At 40.9% G+C, this 25,175-nt stretch overlaps 1 protein-coding gene across 10 annotated transcripts in view; it reads right to left on the bottom strand.

Annotated features, from left to right (window-relative positions):
* The window catches only part of fbrsl1 (fibrosin-like 1), a 270,860-nt gene that overhangs the window by 69,213 nt on the left and 176,472 nt on the right, over window positions 1-25,175 (bottom strand). For 7 of the 10 annotated variants that reach the window (XM_042000414.1, XM_042000415.1, XM_042000417.1 and 4 more), the window contains 2 exons: window positions 17,112-17,141; window positions 12,788-12,883 (listed from right to left, as the gene is read on the bottom strand). In XM_042000414.1, coding sequence (XP_041856348.1) covers window positions 12,788-12,883; window positions 17,112-17,141 — 126 coding nt within the window. The remainder of the gene's footprint in view (window positions 1-12,787; window positions 12,884-17,111; window positions 17,142-25,175) is intronic. The other 3 variants (XM_042000422.1, XM_042000423.1, XM_042000424.1) reach the window with 1 other exon arrangement.

Genomic DNA, 25,175 nt, shown 5'->3' with positions numbered 1-25,175 from the left:
TGTGAAGTTTTAAACTACATTTGCCTAGTTTGCCAGTAAGCATGAGGCACAGTTTATACAGAGGGATGCACAACGACTGCCTGGACAGCTGATGTCTATTCAAAATGAGAATCATCAAAACTGTATTGATATTCTTCCCTGCTATGTTTTGTTTGATTGTACTTATAAGCTGCAGGCCTTTTATTACCAAATCAATTCTAATATAAGTCTTTTTTCATGACAGCAGTCTAGTGAATAAAAACAAACAAAAAACAAACACATTTTGGATAAAACTTTATAAAAAATAATTTTGTAAAAGTGTATTTGATAGCCTGAGTAATATGTGTATGCTTTTATCAACAGTTGCACTGACTTGGATGCAAAATGAAAGAAATCTTTAGTTTAAAAAAAATTGTTTTCGATATTTTCAGCTCTGAGCTTGACATCCACACATGGAAACATCCAATTTCATCAAGAGGTCACTCTGACAAACCAATAATGCATCAACACATTGTTTTTTCACACCTTGCCAAAGTATGGTAAAAAGACACTAGAGGAAAATCATTTCTGGCAGTGAGCCTGGCTTTGAGTCCGAGGCCATGGTCTGAGACATGTCGGGTAATATGCCTCATGACAGATGCTTAGAGACACGGGCCACAGCGAGGACCATGGAGAGCAATTAGCACAAACGAAGAAACTATGCCATTAGCTGGTCTTTATTAGCCTCAGTGATCAGTTCAGAGGCCAGTAGTCTCCTGTGATCAGAAACTACTCTGGTTGGCTTAAAATAACACTGGAAAAAATTTGCTGTTTGTCATGTGAAGGGTTTTACTTTGATCCTTTTGTATCCAAAAATGTGATGTAGTACAGTACATTATCGAGTGACATTCAACCGGATTGAAAAAGTTAGATTTCATAATTCTAGGAGTTGATGTTCTTTCATATTTGGTATGTAGAAACTAGATGTAAACAACAAAAACTAAAGTGTTTAACCCTCTTGACGACCCTTCTGGCCTTTATTTAATATCTTTTAATTAAACTGATATATTTTATTATTTATTGGCTTTTGCTTACTCTTATTTATGCATTTATTTTATATAAATATTCATTATTTATCTTTATATATTAATTCTTAATTTATTTAATATTCAATATATTTTCTTTCATTCCAGTCTTTTTCTTGTGTTTTTTGTTTTTTTTGTCCTGATGTTTTCCTGTGTTCATTTTGTAAATATAATCTTATAATTGTAAATAAATTCAAGCATAAAAGGGTTAATTGCTGGAACAGTACAAATGAAATCATTTATATCCTCTTTACTGACCAACTTGCGCTTACAAAGAATCAACAAATACAGAATTTGATGCCGACAACTCAATAAGAAGTGAGGAGAAAACCAGGTTTATCATTAATTCGCATGGGTCTTCTTTTAATTTACACTTTTTAATAGAGTGGGAACTGAGGGTATTGGTTGTAGTTTTGCTCAGAATCTGTGCCCATTGTTACTGAATTAAAGATTTCTGCTGCTCAGCAGACTGGTTGTTGCTGTCTGATTCTCCTCTTCATGACGTGTCTGCCTTGTCTGGACTGTAGAGATGTCAGTCAAGCATATTCACACGTTATCTATGCAGCCACGTTGCTGTATGTCATGTAGAATGCGATCTGGCACTGTCCTGTTAAAATAAAGATGGACCTTCTGGGGAAAGATGTTGGGCTGACATACTTTGTTTAAAGAAATGCCTCTAAGGGTGCAGTCATGCCAGGATAGTTTGGGGGACTATTTGATTGGGCGGGAATTCCGAAATTTTTTTTACACTTTTGTTGGTTTAGTTTGCTTTTACATTGCACGTTACGAAAGCAGACCAAACCTCCTCGACCATGTCACACATTTACAATGGTCAAGGTGGGGAGGGGGTCCCTGAAACAACCACTGACCACAAAGAAAAAAGAAGAAACTTCGGCTTATTGAGTAGACTGAAAACGGCTCATTCACAGCAAGTAAACAATGGAGCTACAATTATTACTTTCAGTTTTGGGGTTTCTGATTTCACTTTGGTGTTAAAACTTAATGTGGCTTTCACGGAAATCTGTCCAGTGTGAGCAGCAGGAGAGCTATCCGACATGTCGTGCTATGTCGCCCCTTATGTCACTTCTCTTTGGTCCACTGGATGGTCTGTTTCTTCACTACAGCTCACTTGCAAGCGAGCCGAGACACCTGGATTTTAATTGGATCAGAGTTCACTTCTGTTGTCTGCACCAGAGGTCGAATGCCCGTTTACACTGCTTCAAATAGACTAGACTATCTGTGGAAGCGGACCAGTCCGCTTTATTTTTTTTTCTAGTGTGTTGCTGGTTTCAAATTCTAGATTTGGTTATATTTTCTATATTAAAAGAAGTTGGTCAGTGAGGATTTTTTTTAAAGCAAACAACTAAGGCAAATACACAAACCCCAAAATAATGAACTTATTTCAAGCATATGATGTTATATGTATATATCATATGTTATATGATGACATATTGGCATCATTCTTGTCAGTGATATTAAAAGTCACATCTTTTCCAATAATCCAAAGTTGATGTTGCTGTGTTTCTAGAAATATGCTACTGTACTATTTCTGTGCTTTTTTTAAAAATTATATTCTGTATCAACTTGTTCACTTGTTTAACATTTTAACCCATAAGAGCCTGACGTGACATATTTGATACATACAGTTTCTGAGACATTTTACTTCAATTTATGGTATAAACTTTGCTTAAAATCTTGTTAAACACAATCAGATACTTGTCTTCTGTCCCCTAAATGATACCCAGAAGCAGAAAACCACATTATAATATTTTTAAAATATCACATTGTAATAAATAGTAGATATCCCCCCCGAAAAAAAATGTTTTTTTTTTTGTTACATTTTGTTAAAGGGGCAAATAAAGACATCATATTAAAAAAATTGACTTTTCTTACTATTTTTTCATGGGTCAGACCTTAAAGGGTTAAGTCAAAACTTAAAGTAAATTCTGTACCTAATTGTAAAACCTAAAAAAAGTTAAATGAAACAGTTGCAATAAACTGCAGTCACTGCTTTCTGTTCTTTCAGTTAGGCTTTGTGTTATTTTCACAACTATTAGAAGTCGGATGTATCTTGTCTACTTGAACAAGCTTAACCTGGTGGGAATCGTAGTACAGAACGTCTTGCTCTGTACCTTGTGTGATATCACTGACTGGTGTGGGGCTTCGGGACATCTTCTTGTACACCTCTCTACTCTGACCTGTGTTGCATGCTGGGAAAAAACCGCCCCTGTGTTGTTCCTCTTTTTTTTAAGAGCTCCTGAGAGACTTCTCTGCTAATGTTCTCCTCCTGTTTTACAACAAGACTTCCTGGAACAGCCCCCTTACTAGTCATCAGATGCTACATTAAGGGAGCACTCTGAAGTCTTCCTCCACCACTAAGGGCCCCTGATAAATAACTTATGGGGGCGAGGATTCAAAACAGCTCTCCTATTACTTGCCTCGATTCATTTTTTACAGTCCCTCGAGCCCCCCCATCTGTCCTGCACTTCAAACGCATCTGAATGCTCTGAGATACTTTTCTTATTCTATCCTAAGGGATCCATGTTAAGGAAGAGAGGGAGGGGAGGTAGGCACGTGATGGGGGCTGGATGGAAAGGAAAGAAAAGGAATATGACAGAGCCAGGAGCTTTGAGCAGCAGAATGTGCCGAGAGCATCTCTGCCATCAATTTCTTTTCTGACTAATCTCCATAGAGGAGAAGAAAGAAAAGGAAGGAGTAGAGAAAGGAGGAGGGAGAGGGGGAGGGAAAGATTTGTAGTTGAAGCGTCATGGTTCAGCTCAAAGCTGTCATTCTCTGTCAAATTATAAAACATTATAAAACAACACTGCTTTTTCTCGTTTGCAATTACAAATTAGTCCATTAAGCTGACTCTCCTTACCCTTCTCAGCTTTGGGAGGGAATTTATGTTTGTGGCTGAGTGCAGGCTCATGAGGATGGGAAAAGGGAGCAGAGCAGATGGGAGGGGACCTTCTATTGGTGGAGAATGGCAGTTTTTGAGTCACATAACAAAACAAACAAGCAAACCAACAGTTGTAATGTGATTTGATGTTGACAGTAATTGTCTTTGATGCCAGGGGTAGGCGTGAGGGTTGGGTGGAGGTGCACTGGGTTGGCCTTGAAGTGGTACTTATGAAATAAAAAACTAGGGCCTATTGTTTTTGGAATAAGCTATATGTGGCTATTTTTGCAAGTGGATGACAGCATTTTAGGCAACTACACTATCTGCTTAAATGGATTTCAAATTAGCAGTGACATGATGGCTAACAACATTTCAACTAAAAAGAGCCCACTCTTTGGAGGGAAAGTCATGAGCCTGACATGTATAGATGTCACTGGAGTAAAGACGGCTCTTACCAATTCCTTCTTTTTAATACCATGCTTTTTTATCTGCTTTTCAATAAGGGCTATTCACATTTCAATCAAATTCATTTTGAGTTCAGGATCAAAAATATGTATGAGATCAGTGCAGTATAGTGCAAAGTGTAGTAACTGTGCGACACTTATTTAAATTATATATATATATACACATACATATAGCCTAATGAATTGTGCTGACTTCTGTCCAACTGCATTTACAAAGCTTCAGGGTTTTTCCCCCTCTATATTCTCTATACAATTCTCTACTCTCTATAGTCACTATATTCTGACACAAATGATAATTTATTCAGTTTATGCTTTAACTTCGTAGCTATAAGTTCAACATTTCACCCGCAATTGTAGCCAGTTACTAAATGTCAATTGCAAGTCCCCTTTGTACTGATGAAAGGACAACCACAGTGTGTTGAATTAATAAAGTCGGGCTCATTTTATCACTGGGAGAGCAAAGCTAATGAAATCATGGAGGAATTAAGTTGTTTAAGGGCAAAATTCTGGTTCTTGGCAGACGATAATGAGCAGACTATTAGGGAACTCCCCTTCAACCTCATCAGTCTATGTCGAGCAACTAACATATCTTTCATTCTGCCAGTTTAAAAACAAAGGATACAAGCAAGTCTTTCAAAAGACAAATACAGCATGGGGGGGCTTGAGGGAACCAGGGTAAACTTAACAAGCAGGGATCTTACAGATTTAAAGGTACTGCAAAAAAATTTATGGAGGCACGTTTGGACATGGGCCATGGTGAACAGCTTGGCCAGCTGAGCAACATCACAGTGGGATGCCTAATAAGCCTTGCGTAATTTTTCACCCCATATTTTATCAATAAAAAAGCAGTTTTAAACAGCCTCCCCCTGAACTGCAGCCGCTGCACTGCCTGCCATCTGGAGCCCTCTTTCATTTTATAATCCAACTGTCATTAAAATGCTTCTTGGCAGTTTACAGCTCGTTCCCCCGTGCAGATGTGGAAGCGATCTTCAGACGGGGCGCTCTGATCAAAGTGTTTGCTGCTGTCAGGCAGAACACTTACCACCCTCAGGCTACCTTCTAGTCCTATCTGGACTTAATGCCTCCCATTATTTATTTATTTCCACACTTATGCATTTATTAGGTGCACCACTGCCAGCAGAGCTCAGGTCAGATCAAGAAGCTGCAGTGCTTTCCTAGAGGTTACCAGAGAAAGCTTGAGGTTGTATGTCAGAAATGCTATTTAGGTACTGCTAAGCAAAGCACATAACGTGCAATCGCTCTGATGACCAATGTTGATTCGGTATTTTTTTTTAAATTTTGCTACTAAATGAAACAATTTATTTTCAATACCTTGTCCATCAGCTCAAATACATATTTCTCTTTCAAGTCAATCCTATTAGAAGTGAAAAAATCTTTTTGCAGCATAAACTTGTATGCAGGATTTCAGCCTTGTCAATGACAAAAGCAAAGGTATTCAAACGCAGCAACATTATTGGACTGTTTGCAAGTATATACACCTGAAATGCAACTATCAATTGTATGCCAAAAGCTACGAAAACAAACATAAAAGAACATATAGCCTGTTAGCCTCCCTAACAGAAAATAAAGATGAACTTTGTAACACAATTATGAAAGATTTTGGCCACAGACACAGAAGTGATGACAGTGGCTCGAACAATGGCAGTGTCTGTATCATATCACTCACATTGACCGTGTGCACATGCTTGACTTACAGGCTGTCCAGCGACCCACGGCCTCCTTACTGATGTGGTACGGCACGCATGGCATTAATGCTCCGACCGGGTGTTGATTGAGCTCCCCTAAAGCCAGTGACGCATGTTGCCATTGTTTGGCAGCCATCCCGGTGTAAGAACTGGGGCCATATTCCGCCTGTCAGAGCCATGTGTTCATTCTCCTCAGAGCACAGCGGCTGATGCCACTCAACCACCACCCCCCTACCTCCCACCCTCTGCCATCTCTGTGGGCACACCAGGCCTAGCAGGTTTTCACTAATGAAGTCAAATTAATTTAATGGATGCCCATGCCGCCTGCGTCTGAGGTGCTTGGCATGGGGACCATTTTAATGTTGTTGTTTTTTTGTCTCCGTCAACAAACCTCATACATATCCAGGAGCTTTTATACCTATTCTGTATCATGCTGAAAGTGACAAGCATTTCATCGGCAGTTGTGCCCATTTGCCCAGCACAATTCAAAAATGGTCTTCGGAGCACATAGAAACTACAACAAGAGTGTTCCGCAGTTAATTTGGGGGAGAGGCCAGGTGTGCTCATTAGTTAAAACTAACCAAAATGATTGGGAGAAGGGAAAATAACTGGCAAATGAACATGAGTGACAGCCATCATTAACATCTACCTCCTTCTGCCCGTGAGCCTAAAAATCCCTGTTAACTTTTATGCAGGATACAATAATTGCTTTTTTCCTGTAATCCTTAAAGCTCCCGTACCTTTTCCCCTGGCTGGCGCAGATCAAAGCACGCTGGTTGTGTGCATCAGGGACTGCAATGGCTGAGGTTTACAGTTTAATTGAAGGCAGCTGGCCCCTCTGTGTGTTTGGGCCTGATCTCAGCGTACTCTACAGGGTTCTCGGCTTTCCACATCACATACACATTTACCCACAGAACGTTTCTTCCAAAGCCCAAGTGACGTGAGGACCTGCAGGGCTTGAGGTCTGGCAGTCTCCAGCACATCCACAGGCATTTGGGTGTTTACATTTACATGGAGATGCTGAAGTGGTTAGCAAAAAAAGATGGACTATGTTTCTCTTTGTGGGTGGGAGAGAGGCTCATTGCTCACTTCCTTTATTGTCCATCATCACTTTTATGAGGGCAGCAGATGATTCTCTCCATAAAGATGCAAGGTTGTGAAACTTGGCCTCAGTATAGAATATTTCGTAACTGGATACAAAATAAAGAACCTCAAGAAATAACTATGATCTGTGACTTCATGATTAATGTGTGTTGATATTTCTTATAAGATTTCTACCAAAAAATATGGCTGGCACACCATGGTGCTGACTGGCCGCTTTGTCTGAAAAGGGAATTGAGGCTCTCTAAACATTCTTTTCTTAGCCACAGTGGACCTACACTCAATTTACTAATGTATTTCTAGCCAAAGTGGAAGCAACACTTCTTCAGGGAAATATTATCCATGATGGCACAGATTCCTAATTACAACAAGGGAATTCTATATTTATCCCTGATTGCATATGCCATTTGTTTTGGAGGAAAAGCCAGTCCTATTGCATTAAGAAGTCTTGTGTAGACAGGCCAAGGCAGGGACAGACATGAGTCTTGGTGCGCCAACTCTAATGCACACAAAGTCTGTTTTGGATTTCCAGCCAAAAGAAATGTGTAAGTAATTACAGTCCAGCCATGTTTATTGAATAAAACCCCACTTAAGCATTGTGTTTATGCACGATCAGAAATGCTCAAATCTTATATCCCCCACCAAAAAAACATTTGTGTCTTTTTCCTTTCCACAGAACATCTGTACTCAATATGGAGTCAATTTTACTTTTATTACTCATGTGGAAGAATGTATATAGTTCTTGGATTGTTATTCAAACAGGTCATTTAAAGAACAATGAATGTTGAGCTGACCTGGTTTCGAGAGTAGTGGACACACATTTTGACATGGGGGAAGTCTGTTTGTCTGCATGTTTAATGTTGTGCCACACAAATGCATTTAATTTCCTGCCGTCATGACCTGTTATGCTTCACTTAATATTAAGTGGGTGTGCATTAACTGCAACAGAGCTTCATTCAAGACCTACTATCCAAAAAAAAAAAAAAAAAAGACTTGAGCTAAATTAACTGCATTATGTAGGTTTTAGGTTTGATATTATGTTCAGTAATTAGATTATGTTGGAAGATAAAATTATGCTACCAATAAAAGCTGCAACCCTCTTTAGATTACAGTCATTTTATTTATTTTAACATTGTTAACTTAGATAAATGTATTTATGAATAACAGCTGATGAGTATTTTTAGTTTGAAGGAACATAAAAAATGACTTGGTGACTAAAAATAAAGCAGCTGCACATGTGTAACTGTTTTCCAAGATTGAAATGATGCTCTGCAGATGCATTAGCAGTTAGATGCAATGAGGCACCACATCTGGTGTAAAACCTCACAGCTTGTCTCCTTTCATATAGCGTGACGTGATTTCTCTATCGCCGTATCATTGAACTAAGGAGATCTCTAGCAGAAAATTGTCCAATCAGGCGTTTCACCTGGCCATTGCTGACATCTCTTCTATTACAGAGGCAAAGGCTCTCAGGTGGGTAAAACAGTGTGTGAAAAAAACACCTTGAACAATGGATCTACTTCACATTGAGGAAAAACCTACACCAAAACCTTGTGCTCATTGAGGCAGCAATAACTCCCTCAATAACAATGATCACAAGCTGTTGAACATTGCCGAGTGGTGAGAGGATTTTCTCAAAGAGTTAGTGGAGTAAAAACAGAGGGGTAGTAACTGAGTTATGATTTTAACAGAACAAAGGGGTGTTCTATAAAGACTGTGCCAAAACAAACAGCCTCCCTGAGCAGAGGCAGTAAGTGAAAGAAGATTACAGTATTGATGCCATGTTGCGTTTTCACACCTCCATTGTTCTGAGTGGCTGGCATGGTTTTGCTTGCCAAAATCCTTCTATTTTCATCTGCAATGCCAACATCGGTGCTAACCTTTAAGAGAGAATCTGGTACTGCATGCCACATCAATGACACCATGGCCATGTTGACTGTCCCTCCTTTCCTGTATGACATGCACTGCTACTGACAAGCTGTCTTTGCTGATGTCAGTTGACTGTGTCTGCTGGCTGGCCCTGCAGAAGCTCAGAGTCTTTCTCTGTCATCATGCCTCTTATTCCCAACATGCACTGGGGCTGGTTTTCACTGCTAAGCACAGCCTTATACCCACTTGCCTCAGACCATGTGCACACACATACATGCACGCACACATAAGGGCACCCCCCCCCCCCCCCCCCCCCCTTCACTTTAGAGGCAAATCCAAATGTGCTCCCTGATCACCACATGCTTGTGCGCTAAATGTACAACAGATGCACTTCTTGAAAACCACACAAAGAAAAAAAAAAAAAAAAAAGAAAAGAAATTAGCCAGTTGAGCACACAAGAGTTGGAGCTCACCATATATGAGACCATGCTGCAAACAACCTAATATAAATCAAAGCGATAAGTGTTTGCAGGTTTATCGTGATAATCTAGATGAGAAAAATGTCATAGGACCACCTGATAGATAGCGTGCTTATTTTTAGCCAATTTACATAGCTAGAAGTCTTCATTAGTTTCTTCATAATTCTAATCTTAGCATTTATTTCCAAATATTGCTGAAATTATAGTGGGGGTGATTGATATTTCCATTTGTAAGACTTCTGATATTCTGCCCTTTTTCTATAAAAGGAATAAGAGAAAAAATGAAAGAGGGAAGAAAAGAGGGTGGGAAAAAGACAAAGGCAAGAGGAGAAAAATGACATCTCCATATTAAGGCCTGTGTTGCTGGTGTCAGTTCTAATTTCACAGTGCCTGTGGGGAGCTGAATGCAACCAGTCAGCTCTGGTCTCATCTCGTTCCTCCTCCATTTTGAATCAGGGCAGACGAATCCCAAGCTGGGGGGAAAGGAATATTACTGGCAAATTGGTTTTAGATTAAAGGAGGTGGTGAGGCATTCTGCTTTCTCAGCTCTTTCCCAGGTGCACTTAATCTAATTTCATTAAAGAGATGAGGACGGATGATCACTTGTGTCGAAACATTAAGCCGATCCATTTTTTTCTGTCCATAAAAAAATGTTAAGGTTGTCAGCGGCCTGGTGGGTGGCCTGTTTGTTATAGAATATGATGACTCTAAGAGACCAGTCTGAATCCCACAAAGCAGCAGGGGTTTGGGAAGGGGTGTGTAGGAGGGGGACCAAACCTCTAGTACATGAATATATATTAGTGTTCGCATTTCCCTTTATGAAGAGGGCGGTGGAGGAGAAGCAGTAAGAAACACTGGCAATACCAGCTATGGAGATGACGATGAATAAAAAATGAGCAGATACAAAATGGAGATAAGATCTGTAAAAAAAGATTAGAGGTTATGGTAAGTGTTGTGTTAACGAGTATATTCAAATGTCAACAGACTCCTCCCCCCTCCAACATTGCTGGTGTCCTGCTAGCTTTACAAAGCATACCAAAATATATTTCAACTGGGAAGATACCACTAGTTGACAAGCCATTACTGATAAGTCAGTAAAGGCGCTCGGATTTGGTGATATGGCATTCATTCGGAAACCTGGAGAAAGATAAGGAGGTAGAGGAGGAATTAATATGTCAATCAGAATCTCTGTGCTGCCCTGAAAAATGACTACAGCAGAGCTAAAAAAGCACTTATAGATGGCACATGGTAATGATCTTTTGGGACTCCCTCTGAGGCAGATACGTTCTATCATTCAAACAGAATTATTCAACTTGGATGCCCTCTGCAGCGGCCATGGTATGGGACACTGAACTGCTGTTGTTTCACATATGGACAGATAGCCAGTGCATAAGAGAAGACAGCAGAGGAAATTGGAGAAGTCAGAAAGGATGGAGAAGTGGTACCTCATGAACATAGAATGACACAAGAGTGCATGAACAAATTGAGTGAGGATAAATCCCATTTTATTTCTATCTCTGCGTCACCAATGAAAGAAAATGAATTGATTTGGAGCAGTCAGAGGTTGGCAAGTTTAGCTGGTTCATAGATTACAGGTGGAACAAAAAGGGATGGAGAGGGATTTTCAGTGTTACTTTGAAAAGACATTTTGAATATCTGCTGTAATGAAAGTCATTGTGAAACCTGTAGCTAAGGCTTAAGAGGTTCATTTCAGTTAACTATATGATGTAAATGTCAAATAACGGAATATGAAGAGGAAAAAATGAATTGTAGGCGTGTTAATATCTTGCCAAGTAAATCCATTTAACTGATCTTGTTGAACACTGATGAGAGACATTCAAATAGTATATTGAACATATAACTATCAGGCATGATATATAACACACATTGTATTACTGAATCACTTTGTGACACCATGCAGATATCACCGTTACACAACCGAACCATTTATTAAAGACATTTTTCATGAAGCACTTGAATTTTGATGAAGAGGCATGTCCAGAAATTCAAGTTGTATGTGTAGAAAATAGTGCAGAAGAAGCAGTTGCTGTTGTTTCTTCTACATCGGTCTGAAACACTGAAGTCACTGTCATCAATATTTGCATGTATTTGTGAAATGATGATGCAGAAATTATCCAACAGCCAACTTGCATAATGATCAGCTGAATAAGCTATGTACAACTTCTTGCAGCCAATAATTGGCTATCCTGTCTCTCATGAGGTTCAAAAATGGTTTTGTTTGACTTTTCATTCACTGACTAAAAGCAGAAACACACTACAATTTTAATTATCTTACATTTCAAGCCACACAGTGCAACAAACTTTTCATAAACTTGGCTACAACATTGTGTTTAATGTGTTCAGACTTTAAGAAAATGATTCCAGCTGAATTGTAGAGGGCTGTGACTGTGAAGAGCAACACAAATTCGAAATGTCACATTAACGTTTTTTTGTTAGTTGACAGACTTGAGCAGGACATTGTGTTGGAATGACTTACATCTAACGCTGGAATCGTGTATTGCATTCTAATGTATAGTGTATTCTAGCGCCTCACTTTCTCAAGCACCTACTGCAACAAAAAAAAGCCTCAACAACACAGATAAAAGCATGTCATCCGATAGTTCATGGAGTGTTCACTCAGGTGAAGAGGTTCGTGATTTCATAAATATTGCAAACTGCATCTCATTAAACCGTCAGATATCGTTCCTCTGTGTTTAGAAGGAAAACTTGGCCTCGACACAGCACTGGCTTTTTGCCACAATAAAAGCTAGCTTATAAAGACTTCCCACCAGCTTTTAGTCCGGCTTTACCGCTTTAGCCGGTGTTTACCACGACTATAAAAGCGACTTAAACCATGTAAACACACACTTCTGTACCATCGATGCTTGTGTATTTTAGCAGAAACTACTGTTATGCTTCCAGTGGCAATGAGCAACATTGTCTAACAAATACGAATGAAAGAAGTTAGCTTTAGGCTAATTTAGGCAGTACCATTCACTTAGTTGTTGATGAGAAAGCTGGCAACTGTCACCTTTTAAAATCTTTCCCCTTCTTGAGCTCCTCCCACCTGGGACTAGCACAATCCTCTTTTTTGTATCATCTGGTCATACTGCCCTCTAAATGCCTTTTTTGCTTTCTTGGCGATGGTGCAACAGCTCCCATGTGCTGCTGCATATGCATGGTCCTGAATATTTGGGAATAACAATTTAACAGATTTCACAACTTGCCAGGGTAGTAAGCCACTCCTGCTTATCTTCTCCTCCCGCGTCTGTGCGCTGGCTCGCAGGGATTCCGCATTGGTGGTATTTGTCCCTTGCCAGTGGCTGTAGGTTCAAGATGGCAGACCGTCATGGCGCTTATCTACTGGCTTACCCATCATTATGCACAAACAAACATGAAATTCTTCTCTTACAAGAATGTGTCAGGTTATTAGCTGGCGGTCATAATACACCAATGATAACACATATATACATGCAGACATTGATTTTGTCCAGTAAACAACATAAAATGTTACATAATGTCCCTGTAAAATAACTTCTCTTTTTGCTATGGTGTATTTTATAATTTAATGGTTTACTACTCACTTAGAAGTTATAACTCCTCCACTAAAGTAATTTCCATCCTTCTTGGTAGTCATGAAAATAAAAAAAAAAGCTTCTTTAACTATAAGTCTATACTATATCCCATAAAGCAATGTGCGACAGCAGTTTCAGAATTGAAAAACTTGATTCATCTCCTAGGATTCGAATTTTTCTGTTACAGCTGACTGAAATATCTTAGTTTTTTTGTTTTCTTTACCCTTGGCTACTCTTCTTCTAAACATCGTCACTCTTTTGTCAAGTTAGTACATATAACTGTTGTGCATCCATCATATACTGTAGATGCACAGTGGATGCAAATTTTAAGAAAATTTTAAAAATGTTTAGGCCACTTCTAAACTGGAAACTGCTTAAAATACTACCTTGTGAGAGGAGTATACAGTAGGAGTTTTTGAACACACCACAACAGTTTCTTTACAAAGGGCTTTTACCAAAGAGACAGTTAATGTCTCCTAAGCACCTAAATTTGTCATTGCTCTGTTTAAAGACACAAGCATTGCTTTAATAACAGATAAACAACTGTCTCCACAAGATATGCTTCATTATGTGGGGAGTTCCTGCAATCCGTAGACATGAAAAATACTTATTTATTTATATCTTATTTAATTTAATATTATTTTTAAATTGTACTTATTTATTTTAAATAATTTCTATAGGCAATTCAAGTCAAGGCCACAACTTTTAAATATATGGTGAATACTTTCTACTGTCTATCTTGTAATCTCAGATTTTAGATCATAGGTTTCACCAAACCAAGACATGACTGCTTTTTTGGTGAAAGCTGTTTTATCAGTGGGCCAAACTGGAGGTGACCTGGCAAACTCCAGAAAATTAAAGTCTGACTGTTGGAAACACATCACTACTATTTTAAGTATTGCTCTTGTAGAAGCGAGTTTCTCAACATGCAGCAATATAACCCAACTGCTGTGCAACTCATCACTGCTATTCAAATACACTGTAACTGAATGCACCCGGAGGCACACCTGGAAGCAATATTCTAATTAAGTTAATCTGTGAAATCCTGACAATGTGGGTGTTCAGGTGGCTGGTAATCTGATATGAAAGGAGTCTTTATTTTTACTGGATAGAAAGAGAAGAACTGGCACCTGTTTTAGCAAAAGGTTGTGGAAAATGATCACTGTCGAGCCATCCAGAATGCAGGCAACTGAAAATGACGGTGCTTGTCTTTCTCCTCATGAAACCTAATTTTTTCCCCATGTTTTTTTCCTTCTGCTTTGTTGATGGCCTGTCAAATGATTTTTTTTTTCCCCCATTCTCAGTAATTTGATATGGATGATTTGCAACTCCCATCACTTTAATTATGGAAATATGTGTTGCTGAGAGAATGAAAAGGTTATTACTACTATAGGAACTTCTCCAAATGTTCTTTACATTTAGCTCCTTTGGTTAATTTATGCAATTTAACAGTGCATTTAAAAAAAAAGAAAATCAGCAACACTGAAACTTTACAGCTGACAACAACTGAAAGGTTTGCAAAGCTATGTTTGAAAGTTAAACTTTGGAAGTGAGAACAGAAAGTAAGAAATGAGAGCAAAACTGGAAGAGATCATTCAAGAGAAACCTTGAATGATCTCAGTGTGAAAATGTGTTGCATACAATTTCTCAGCTCAGTTTCGGCACAAGGATTGCTGCCTGAGCAGGGAAGCCAGACTTCCTTCTCAAGGCCACTTCTTCCAGCTCTTCTGAAGGGGATCATGAGAGACTCCTAGGTCAGCTGAGAGATTCCCTCCAGCATGTCTTAGGTCTTCTCTGGGGTCTCCATCCAGTGGGAGGTGCCCAGAACACCTTATTAGGGAGGAGTCCAGGGGGCATCCTAACTAGATGCCTGAGCCACCTCATCTGGCTCCTCTTGATGAGGAGGAGCAGTGACTCTAGTCTGAGCTTCTCTTGGATTACCGAGCTTCTCACCCTATCTGTAAGAGAGAGCACGGCCACCCTGCGGAGAAAACTCATTTCGGCCATGTGTCTTAGTGATCTCATTTTTTCGGTCACTACCCACAGCTTGTGACCATAGGTGAGGGTAGGAACATAGATTGACTGATAAATTGAGAGCTTTGCCTTTTGGCTCAGCTCCTTTTGACCATAATAAACCACTGCAGAAACGCAGCAGAGAATTTCCTACAGCTTTTTCAGGTAAACTAAGCTGACAATTATCGGGAGATCCTAAAAAATATAACCAAAAAAAAAAAAAAAAAAAAAAAAGATGTATTACAACAACAACCAAAGTAGATACACACAAATATACCAGATACACACACAAAAAAACCTAAACAAAAGTAGCCCCTAGTGCATAAATCCACAGGACGACTCAGTGACTGTGTCAGCATACAGAGTATTAGGAATGAGGAGTGATCAAAGATGAGTGTGATTGTACAGAAGCAACCATGCCTCTACAGAGTTTAGAAGCAGACCCAGACACCAGATAAACAGAAAACCCAGTGCACGAACCCAAGCCATCCCACTGCAAAGACGACGGTCAAGGGGCAAGGCCGGCGGGCCAAGATTAGCAGCCATCAAGCACCAGCCATCCAGGGCAGCCATAGCCCAGGGCCGAGGGCCCCACGAGCCCAGAAGTCCCAACCACCCACTCCCACCCATCCCTACCCTCGCTCCTAGGGCAAAGCCCACCGCCCTAGGCCCCACCAGCTGCCACGCCCCACAGTCACTAGGCGACCCCTAATGCAACCTCCACAGCCGCCGACACAGAGCGCGGAGCAACCCAGAACCCCACCACAGGAAACCACCAAGGACCCACAACCATCAGCCCCATCAGAGTTTTTCACCCATTTTACCTCCCTCTCTACCCCCAACAGCGCCAAGGAGGCATATGGAAACTGACGGGCCTGCTATGTCTCTGTGTCGTGTCAACTAGCAAGTGCCCTCAGTTTCTTCTCACTTCAATGAAGAGATAAAAGCCTATTGACTTGCCAGGCTACAGTTAATGCAAATTGGGCTTGCTATCAATGTATTATTTATAAGGAGAGTTGCAGACATTTCTGCAGAACTGGATGCTAAGCTTACAAAAGATTAGGCATGCTATCTCATTGGTTTACCAAGGGGTAATTGCTAAACTGTGGAGGATTTAGGATGTGTGAAGTTCCCAAATGGCATTTCATCTTGTAAACAGGTGGCTGCCATCAGCCAACCACCTTTAAGTCTCCAACAAACAAATACAGAGGTGAAACTGATAGACTTTAACTGGCAAATTGCCAACTGGATAACTTGATGACACACAACACTGTTAAAATAGTATGCACTTCTTTAAGCAAACTGAGATAAGCTAGTTTAAAAAAAAATTAAAAAGTGGGAAAAAAGCTGCAGAAGTTTAAACAGAAAAACAGTCTCTTGTTGAAGGCCAATATGGGCTTGTAACCTGGAAGCCCATCTGTCAGAGGCAATCACTGCTCCAGCCTACCTCCCACCGAGCCCTGTTTATTGGTTGATGAAGCTGAAGTTTGAGCATGAACTGAAAGGTAGCCATGACTGTATCCAAAAAGTAAAAAGACAAATGGAAAACAAAGGCAAATAAATGCTGTATAATTTAGCAAACAAACAAAAAACAGCCCCCCCCCAAAAAAAACCTACATGTGATCAAGAATAAGAATGTATCTTCTTGGCGCCAAAGATGATGTAAAACAGATGTGAGTCTAAAATGCTCCACAAGTAACCATGTATTATTGCACAAAAAGGAAGACTGACAATGAAAATTAGCTTTGTCCTGAGCCACATTTCACTTGTCATTTTCTCTCTCTCTGCAAGATGTGAAGAATCAACACTCCTGGGGAGCTCCACAGTATCTTAACCCTTCTCTTTTTTTGGCTAATAAAACACTGACTAGCTTTTCTGTTTAGTTGAGGGCTCAAATTTAGTTATTTAGAGCTTCCATCCACTTCATGTAGTTTGTGGATAAACACAGGAAAAATTGTCTTACCTTGTCGTCAATGTCACTCTCGCTGTCACACTGTAACAGAAAACAGACACAGGGAATGTAAGGAATTATTCATTTGGCTCCCCCAAGAAGTATAATCAGTGCAGATGTTATTTTTGTGTGCAACCTCTCATTCACTGTGAGCTCTCAGTGTAAACAGCAGAGGATGAGGAGGGAAAGGAGTATGGCAGTCCAAGAGAGTTTTTCAAGTTTCAAAAGAAGCACAGCCTCACAGAACTCCATTCTGGTGTTTTTGTCAAAAAACCTCAATGCAGTAAATTTGCAAAAGATGGAAAAAAAAAAAACCCCAAACAAATACTACTATACACAGGATTCTATTATGAAAAGCCTGTTAAACAATGTATTCAGCTGCAGCTTGTCATTTAGCTCTAAGTGTACTTTAAAATTGGTTGATAGCATCTCAAGGACACAGACAGCGAAGGTTCTTTGAATTCTCCAGCACAGTACCTATTAAGTGTGGTATTTCAAATCTGCCATGTGACAAGCTAGTCTTTAATTTGAATGAAAGAGTCCTACAGGGATAAAGGAACTGAGTAACAATAAAGGCTGTTTTCTGATATATGCCTTGTATAGCACAGCCAAAGGCCAAACCACTCTCTATTCAGTCAAGAAGTGAAGTGGTTTGTCTTTTACACTTAAAATTTAATAAGTCATTTCACCTTTAAAAGTTCTGTTGATCAGGCTCAAATATCTTGAGCAGGGATAAAAGAAAAAAGTCAGACCTTGCTGCTGAAAAACAGACGAAAAGTATAACGTAGGCCCCTAGCCTTTCATCCCTGCTACGTTCACCCACAGAAATTCTTTTTAAAAATGTATAAAAACATTATTAAACTAACACAGATGCCAGAAATTGCTTTCACCTTAGGTTTGAAAGAAGTTGTTCAGGTAAAATCAATTACCCTTACTGTGCTTGTCTGAAATTTATTGCCACATTCCTCAGGTTAAATCCAACTCACAAGACCCTTGCTTCCATTTCTTACATTCATTTATTGCTAAATGCTTTTGGCGGGTAATTCCCAACCCCGAGACAATAGATGGCGAAGCTAAGGAAACAGGAGCATCGAGCATCAGGACAGTCCAGCTGGACCTCACAGCAGGATGCATGAGGAGCAAAGCAATTCAAGCAAAGAGCCACAAAGAGGGAGAAACGGTCCCCCTGTGAAAATCTGCCTTCAATCTGTCAATTAAGTCCCTGTGGCAACATATTTAAGTGGACCCTCTTTATTTTGTTTGACTCCCTGTCAGTGCAAGGGACAATGAGGAGGGAGCTGGGTCAATGGAAGCACAGCGGTCTTTTGTTGTGAGGGTGGTAGGTCCAAATTTATAATTAAGTAACGAGAGTGATCAGAACAAGGGCTCAGTGGCCAAGATCTCGCAGGAGATGAGAATGGGGGCAAGTGTGCATGGCTGTCCACGCACAGTGATTCATCCTACTATTCTAAGACAAGAGATACAGCAGGAGTTCTTGATGCCAGAAGCATTAGGTGGAAAAAAATAATGTGACTTAACCCTGTGGGAGGGTTTATTGTAGGGTTTACATTGCCAGATGCAGCATAGTATTTTCAGGAAATGTTTTCGCCTGTACTGTTCATACATATTTTTACATAAGACAAAGAACAAGACACCCATCAGATGGAGAATATGCCGAAAGTGCTATGAGTGACAAACATCAGCAAATTTGTTAGTAGATTTTTCTTTGGAATGAATATTCGCAGGTTAATGACACTTGCCTATTAAAACCATCCCTCTCTACTTGCTTTTTCATTGCATCCCATGCAGGTTAAATTTGGGTAATATCTCTTTCTTGAACACAAAGTTTTGACAACAGTTGAAAGAATCCCCTCAGATCTTGCAGATTCCAGGTTTTTTGGAGATTTATAATATTACTTGAAATCTGTGTCATTTACTTTTCATCACAGACGAATATCTTTTTTTTTTTAGGGTCAATTGGAAACCTTCAAATTATTTTGACAGACTCATATTTTTCTTTTTCTTTTATCTGATGGACTTAGAAAGCTCTTTAGAAATTACCATGATGCCCCTACATTTCACAAGCAAAGATAACACCAGATCATAGACGTCAAAAGTTTAAATAAAGTGGTGTTTTTTTTTTCTTCCCTATTCAGAATGCCAACTCCACACAAATTAATTTCCAGACACTTTTCCACTGCTAGTTAAGGCTGCATTGCAAGCCTTTTATTAAACATTTCTACCTTAAATGCACTGGTGTTTTTTCTAATAGGAATTACATTTAAAATACTGTTTTTTTTTCTCTTTTTTGATCTATCTAAGAATTACATTAAGAGCTGACAAAATCTGTTACTCTATCCTCAGGAAATTGGTGTTAATGTATTCTTGGCATGCAGCTAAAAGGATGACTTCCATCTCACAGCAGTTGTGGGCTCCACTCTATTACAAGGGATGAGTTTAAACCCTAGGTGATGGAGATGAACAACAGGCTCTGTCTATTCCCTGGGTGCATGCTTGGCCTTGTTGTTGCAGCAGTAGACATGACACTAGAGATGAGGCCTCATAAGGCTGGAGCTGGCGAGGAGGAAAAATAATATCAAAAGAGCACAGCATGGTGCTTATCCCTTTACAAGAAGCATGCACTGCAGCAGAGCATAAAGAGGAATACTAGCTACGGCTCAGACAGAGACACAGCACAGCAGGGGGAAGAAAGGCAGGTGGAAATGGGAAGCCAAACAGTAACAACAGGCTGGGGGGATGCTATAGAGATGAAGGGATGGTCGTATAGAAGTAATGTTAGAGCAATTTTGTCGGTACTGTATGTGACTGCCCTGTTGGGCTATTACATTTAGTCCAGTCAAAGAAAGGAATATAATAAAAGTACAAGATTGGTCTATGTTTGAGAGTGCGTAGATGTGGTTTCCAAAGGACCTTGTCATTTTGCATCCACTGCCTCTTTAACTATCTGCTCTAGGAAAACAATTTCCAGTAAGACTGTACAAGAAAGCCACATGGTGAAAATGTAAAACCACACACCCAAAGCAAAGCTTCCCTAAACAGCACGTTTGGCGGTCAGAGGGGACGTTGTTAAAATCTGAGAGATGTGCTGCTCACTAAGCTGCCTGACAGGAGCCAGGCCCCTGGTGGTTTGTGTCTCATAGCTGTTGAAAAACCAAGCCCCTGCCAAGAAAATTGAAGAATATAGAAAAAATAAAAATGGCTAGCTCTTCAGAGGCAGGGAGCAGGCAGCAACATCTGCACCTGGCAGCAGCCATCTACAGAGTGTAACAGGGGACCATCTTCAGCGGATGGCTCATCCACAGCCCGCCCTCCCAGTTTCCCACCTCCTCTCCGAGCCCTTCTTCCCCCAGCTTGCACATCAGACGAATGCGTTTGACATTTACACAGCTTTCAACACTTCAGAGACTGGAGATTTATTCCGCCAGCGGCCGTGGTTGGAGAGAGGCCCCGACCTGGGCTGGCCTCCATGATGACCCTGTAGCTCAGCCCTGAAATGAGGCAGGCTGAAAAGAGAGAAAGAAGGGAGGAAAAAAGAGAAGGACGAATGGATGTCTGGATTCTCCTGGAGATTTTCTCTGGCACATTCCGATAGACGTGTAAAGAGAAGACAATAAGCGTTGCACCTCCCGGAGCACATTAAAACGACTGGCCAAATTAATCACACAGTTCCACTTGTCACACTCAGAGGACAGTCTGCCATGAATTCTGCCTCAGAGATAGAGAGAGGAACAGAAGAGGAACTAGCCTGGCTACACACATGCTGGCAGGGCATCAGCCGCTGTCTTCCTGAATACTGATCGCAACCCTTTACTTGCTGCAGGAAATGTAGAGAAAAATAAGCAACACAAGAACTGCCAAAGCTGCTAGCATTTAAATGTCACTGTCACTTCCTTCTCAAAATAAACAAAGCCATAAACAAAACAAATAAAAGCAGAAAAGAAAAACATATGCACATAAATGTTTGTGCGTTGATAATACAATTTTAAGGGAAATCTCTATTGACTCAAGTTTGTAAAAATAAAGTGATTCATGGCCAAAACAATGTTGACACTTACAAAACAACGAAGTGACCATTACATTATAACAACAGTAAGGCAGCTGCTGCTTACTCGATCCATTATTCAAGTAAATAAAGAGATGGGTCAACAACGGAAAATGCATAAATCTTCATGTTGATTCAAATTATTTCAACTTAGAAACCGTAGACTGACAGCACCTTAACAATAAAAGAGAGTTCTGACAAACCCAGACCTCCTGCAGTCACAGCACACAGAGGGGGTAATGGCCCATTTAGATAGCTGAGGACCAAAACAGTGGTGGATACTAGTGGAACAATACCAATTTTCTCCTGCAATTTCCCTCCTGCAGATGCTGGGATGAGGTGTGGGGATGTAGGATCTGTGGCCAATCTGATGGGGTGTGGATATGGAACCTTAAATCCATCGAGGGACCTCCTTCTGGGCCTGAAACATCAGTGAGATATCTGAAAGTCTCACAAGCCTTGTGGCAAAAAGTGAAGTATTACTTGAACACTTCATTTAATTCTGGATGTTATAGCAGCTGAAGGGGATAAAATAAAATAAAATAAAATAAAATAAGGCATTAGAGACTTGCTGTTAATATATTATGTTTCATCTGGCTCGTATAGCAACAAATTTAACTACAGGGGGAAAAAAAAAATAAAAAATAAAATAAAATCAAGTGACTGCTCTTGACCCCACAAGCTGTGTCTGAAAACATCACCAAGTAGAGTGATCTGATCACAGGATCAAATATATACAGCCATTTGACCCTTGACCTCCCCTGTAGGCAGCATGGGAAGTCAGCTGATTACCCAGGGTCAGCCTTGGAGCGCTGGATTAAGAAAGTATTGATCTCAGTGAAGATGCAGGGTCCACAGGGAACTAGATGGAGAGGAAAAAGCTCTACCAGGCAGAAATGATATCGACCAGCAGGCCAAGACAGGCTCTCACGCAAAACCATAGTTGAGCTTGGGACCTTGGTGTTAGCTGTGCAAACAGAGAAGGCTTCAGCAAAAGCTCCTTCCATAGAATTGAGAAGGGACAGAAAGAGAAGGAGAGTGAAGGAGGATTGAAGAAGACAAGCTCAGGGAGCTTGTTGCATTAGCCAGACACACAGAGGCATCTGGTTTAGAGCTGACACACTTAGGGAAAGAGTCAGCAGGGGACATGTAAATCAAGACAGGGTGAGGAAAGATATAGTTCTGACCTGGGCCAAACTAAGCAGACTTTAACATTACCCAGAATCCATGTAAACAGCGCTGAGACCTGGCAGTGCTCTACTTCATTTCCATGTAAAGTATGTGGTGAGGTCAAGGAGGAGGATGGGGGTGCAGGGGTGCGGTACATGGACAGATTGATGGTGATGGCAGTGTGGATATACTTGAAGAGTAGTCCCCCTTCTCCACTAAATTAAATGACCAGCTTGTCCTCTTTAAATCCCTCAACCTTTACTTTCAGCAATACCCTGGGAGAGTGACAGAACTGGTGTGATCGTTGGAGGAGTTTGGCTACAGAAAAACAGACACTAATGGCAGATCTATGAGGGAATGGGGAGCATTTATTCTGCTTAGAAAGACCGAAACTGCAAGAATCCTGAAGGGATGAGGAATATACAACTGTGCAATGTATAAAGTCGAGAAAGAAAAATGGACAAAGAGATGAGAGATAATGAAAGAATAAAAATCCATGGATTTCCCTTTATTTTTGCAGCCTGCCTATCATAAATCCCCCCTGCTGCCTGCTGCCTCTGCTGATTGTGTGACTTGTGCTGGTTTGTTATCTTGCCTTCAGAGGTAAGGGCATACACACATGCACAATCCCGAGCACCTCCCTGTGTTTTGACATGGCCCTGGGCCCGGTGCAGCTGAGTAGCAGTGGCAGACACTGGGCATTGGAAATTTAAGTCGGGGCGAAGGAGAAATTAGGCGAGGAGGCAAGGAAATGGGATGTTGACTTGAACTGGCCCTGGGGGCAGCTGAGAGTCTCCCTGTGCAGCTCCGCTGGCTGCCTGACAGTTTGATGGAGCGAGTGGAGGCTTCCCCGCGGCTCGGGCCGCCGTCTCTAACACTGATGTAGCTCAGTGAGGAACAGATTGAGCCTCCAGGCGTTGCTCTGTACTGCTACTCTCCTTCTCTCTCTCGCTCTTTCTCACTCTCTACTGCTACTGCTAACTCTCTTTCCTCACTAATCTAGTCAAGCCAGCACACAGACATGTACACACAGTACATATAGATATACATACTGTATGTGTTCACACAAAATGACAAATTGTGTGCACACATTAAGGCATTTAGATACACAGAGATAACAGCAACACCCACGGAGAGCCTGGCTCCCTCCTTCCTTCTCCTCCCTATGACAGAAATGTGATGAGCACTACAGATGCTGTTTACTGAGCTCTGGCCGACGCACACGGGGAAAAAGGGAGTAGAAGGAGGTGGGATGGAGGAAGAGGCAGAAGGGGTAGAATCAGGGGGCTGGCAGACTGCAGCCATAATAAAAAGAATCTGGCGGCAGCCCACTGTGTGCTGGTCATGAGAAGCATGTGCCGCCGGGGGGCTCTACTGCTAATTTCAGGGGGCAGCCAAGCGTTTCACGCTAGACTTGTCATTGGGCCAGAGGGGGCATTCATACAGGGTGACAGCAATTGCGAGAGGGTGGGTAAGGAGTTTGAGGAAGGGGGGGTAAAGAGAGAGGGTGAAAGCTTCAGCTCTCTTGCCCCTCCCTGTTAGTCCTGTTCCCTCTCTGCCATGATCAAACATTATTGTAGGCAGCGTACAGAATTGCAAATGAGTGTCCTATGGCTGGAACTGGGATTAACCACTCTCTTTGCTCCCCTCTCTCTGCAAGCAGCCATGTCAGCTATACCTTGTCCTCATACTTTTGCTGTAAAAAAAAAAAAAAAAAAAAAAAAAAAAAAGACTAAACACTAGCATTCTGTCTTACTGGTTATCATGACAATAACAAAATTTTACAAAAACATGGGGTTCAGGAACACACACTTTGAGACACAAAAGTATTTCATGTGCATTAGTTGGCATGGTTAACCTGTTCTGCATTATGGTTAAAATCTGTGCTGTTTTAAATAAGCATAATATCTAACCCAATCCCATCACCCCTGATTTCCAGCTTTTCCCTCCATTTTTACAGGACTGCCAGTTAAGGCCCCTTTAAACAGTGGAACTCAGTGGGCAAAGAACTGGGTGTCTACTTAAAGCTTATCTCACAACTCACCTACACAAAAATTTGCATAAAGTCATTGGAAATTAAGGGCTGAAACAAGATAAAGAAAAAAAAAAGGGAGTGCAGAAACTATTGGCAGGAAAAGCAGTAAATCTTGGATGTTGTTAAATTAGAGAGCGTTAGGGAAGTAAAATGATACATGGCAAGAGCAGGAGTGACCAAGTTGCTGATGCTAACAGCTGACAGCCTCTCCCCTAAAAACGACATGGCTGCCTCTAGTCTGACAGTCAGGAGGATCAAGCAAGAGATGAGCAAGGATGAAAGGAGTATGAGAAATGGAGTCTGTAATGAAAGCTGGGTGGGTGATGGTATAGATGTGTGGATGTGGAATGGAAACAACCTGTCACATGAGAGAGAAAAGGAGGAAACAGAGTGATGTAGAGAGAAGGAGGAGAGAAGAAAGAAGGAGGCAGCCACATTGCACACTTCAGGCTGTGAATAATTTAAAGGAGCACTGGGGAGACAAGACGAAGATGAACACAAAACACTGGCAGCGTTTGACCTAGAGCTGCAGCTACATCAGAGCACATCAGCGGAGAGCTCTCTTTTGCTCTCCCTCTTCCTCCCTCCCTTCTTCTCTCTTTCCTCTTTTGCTCTTCATCTGCCTCCCTCTGTCTCAGAGAGGAAACAGCTGTATACTATTCTTGTTCAGCCTCACATTCTATGAAACTCAACAGAATGGCTGACAGCTCTGTTTCATAAGAATTTCTTGCCATCCTTGCTCTGGGCATCTAGGCAGTGTCAGACAAGCTTTGGTCAGAAAAAGATATATGTTGGTTCCAGCTATTTA

This window comes from Melanotaenia boesemani, chromosome 11 (genome assembly GCF_017639745.1).
Source record: "Melanotaenia boesemani isolate fMelBoe1 chromosome 11, fMelBoe1.pri, whole genome shotgun sequence".
In the NCBI taxonomy this organism is placed as follows: domain Eukaryota; kingdom Metazoa; phylum Chordata; class Actinopteri; order Atheriniformes; family Melanotaeniidae; genus Melanotaenia; species Melanotaenia boesemani.
The sequence above is the reverse complement of the archived record's forward strand: the minus strand, read 5'-3'. Positions and strand labels throughout refer to the sequence as shown.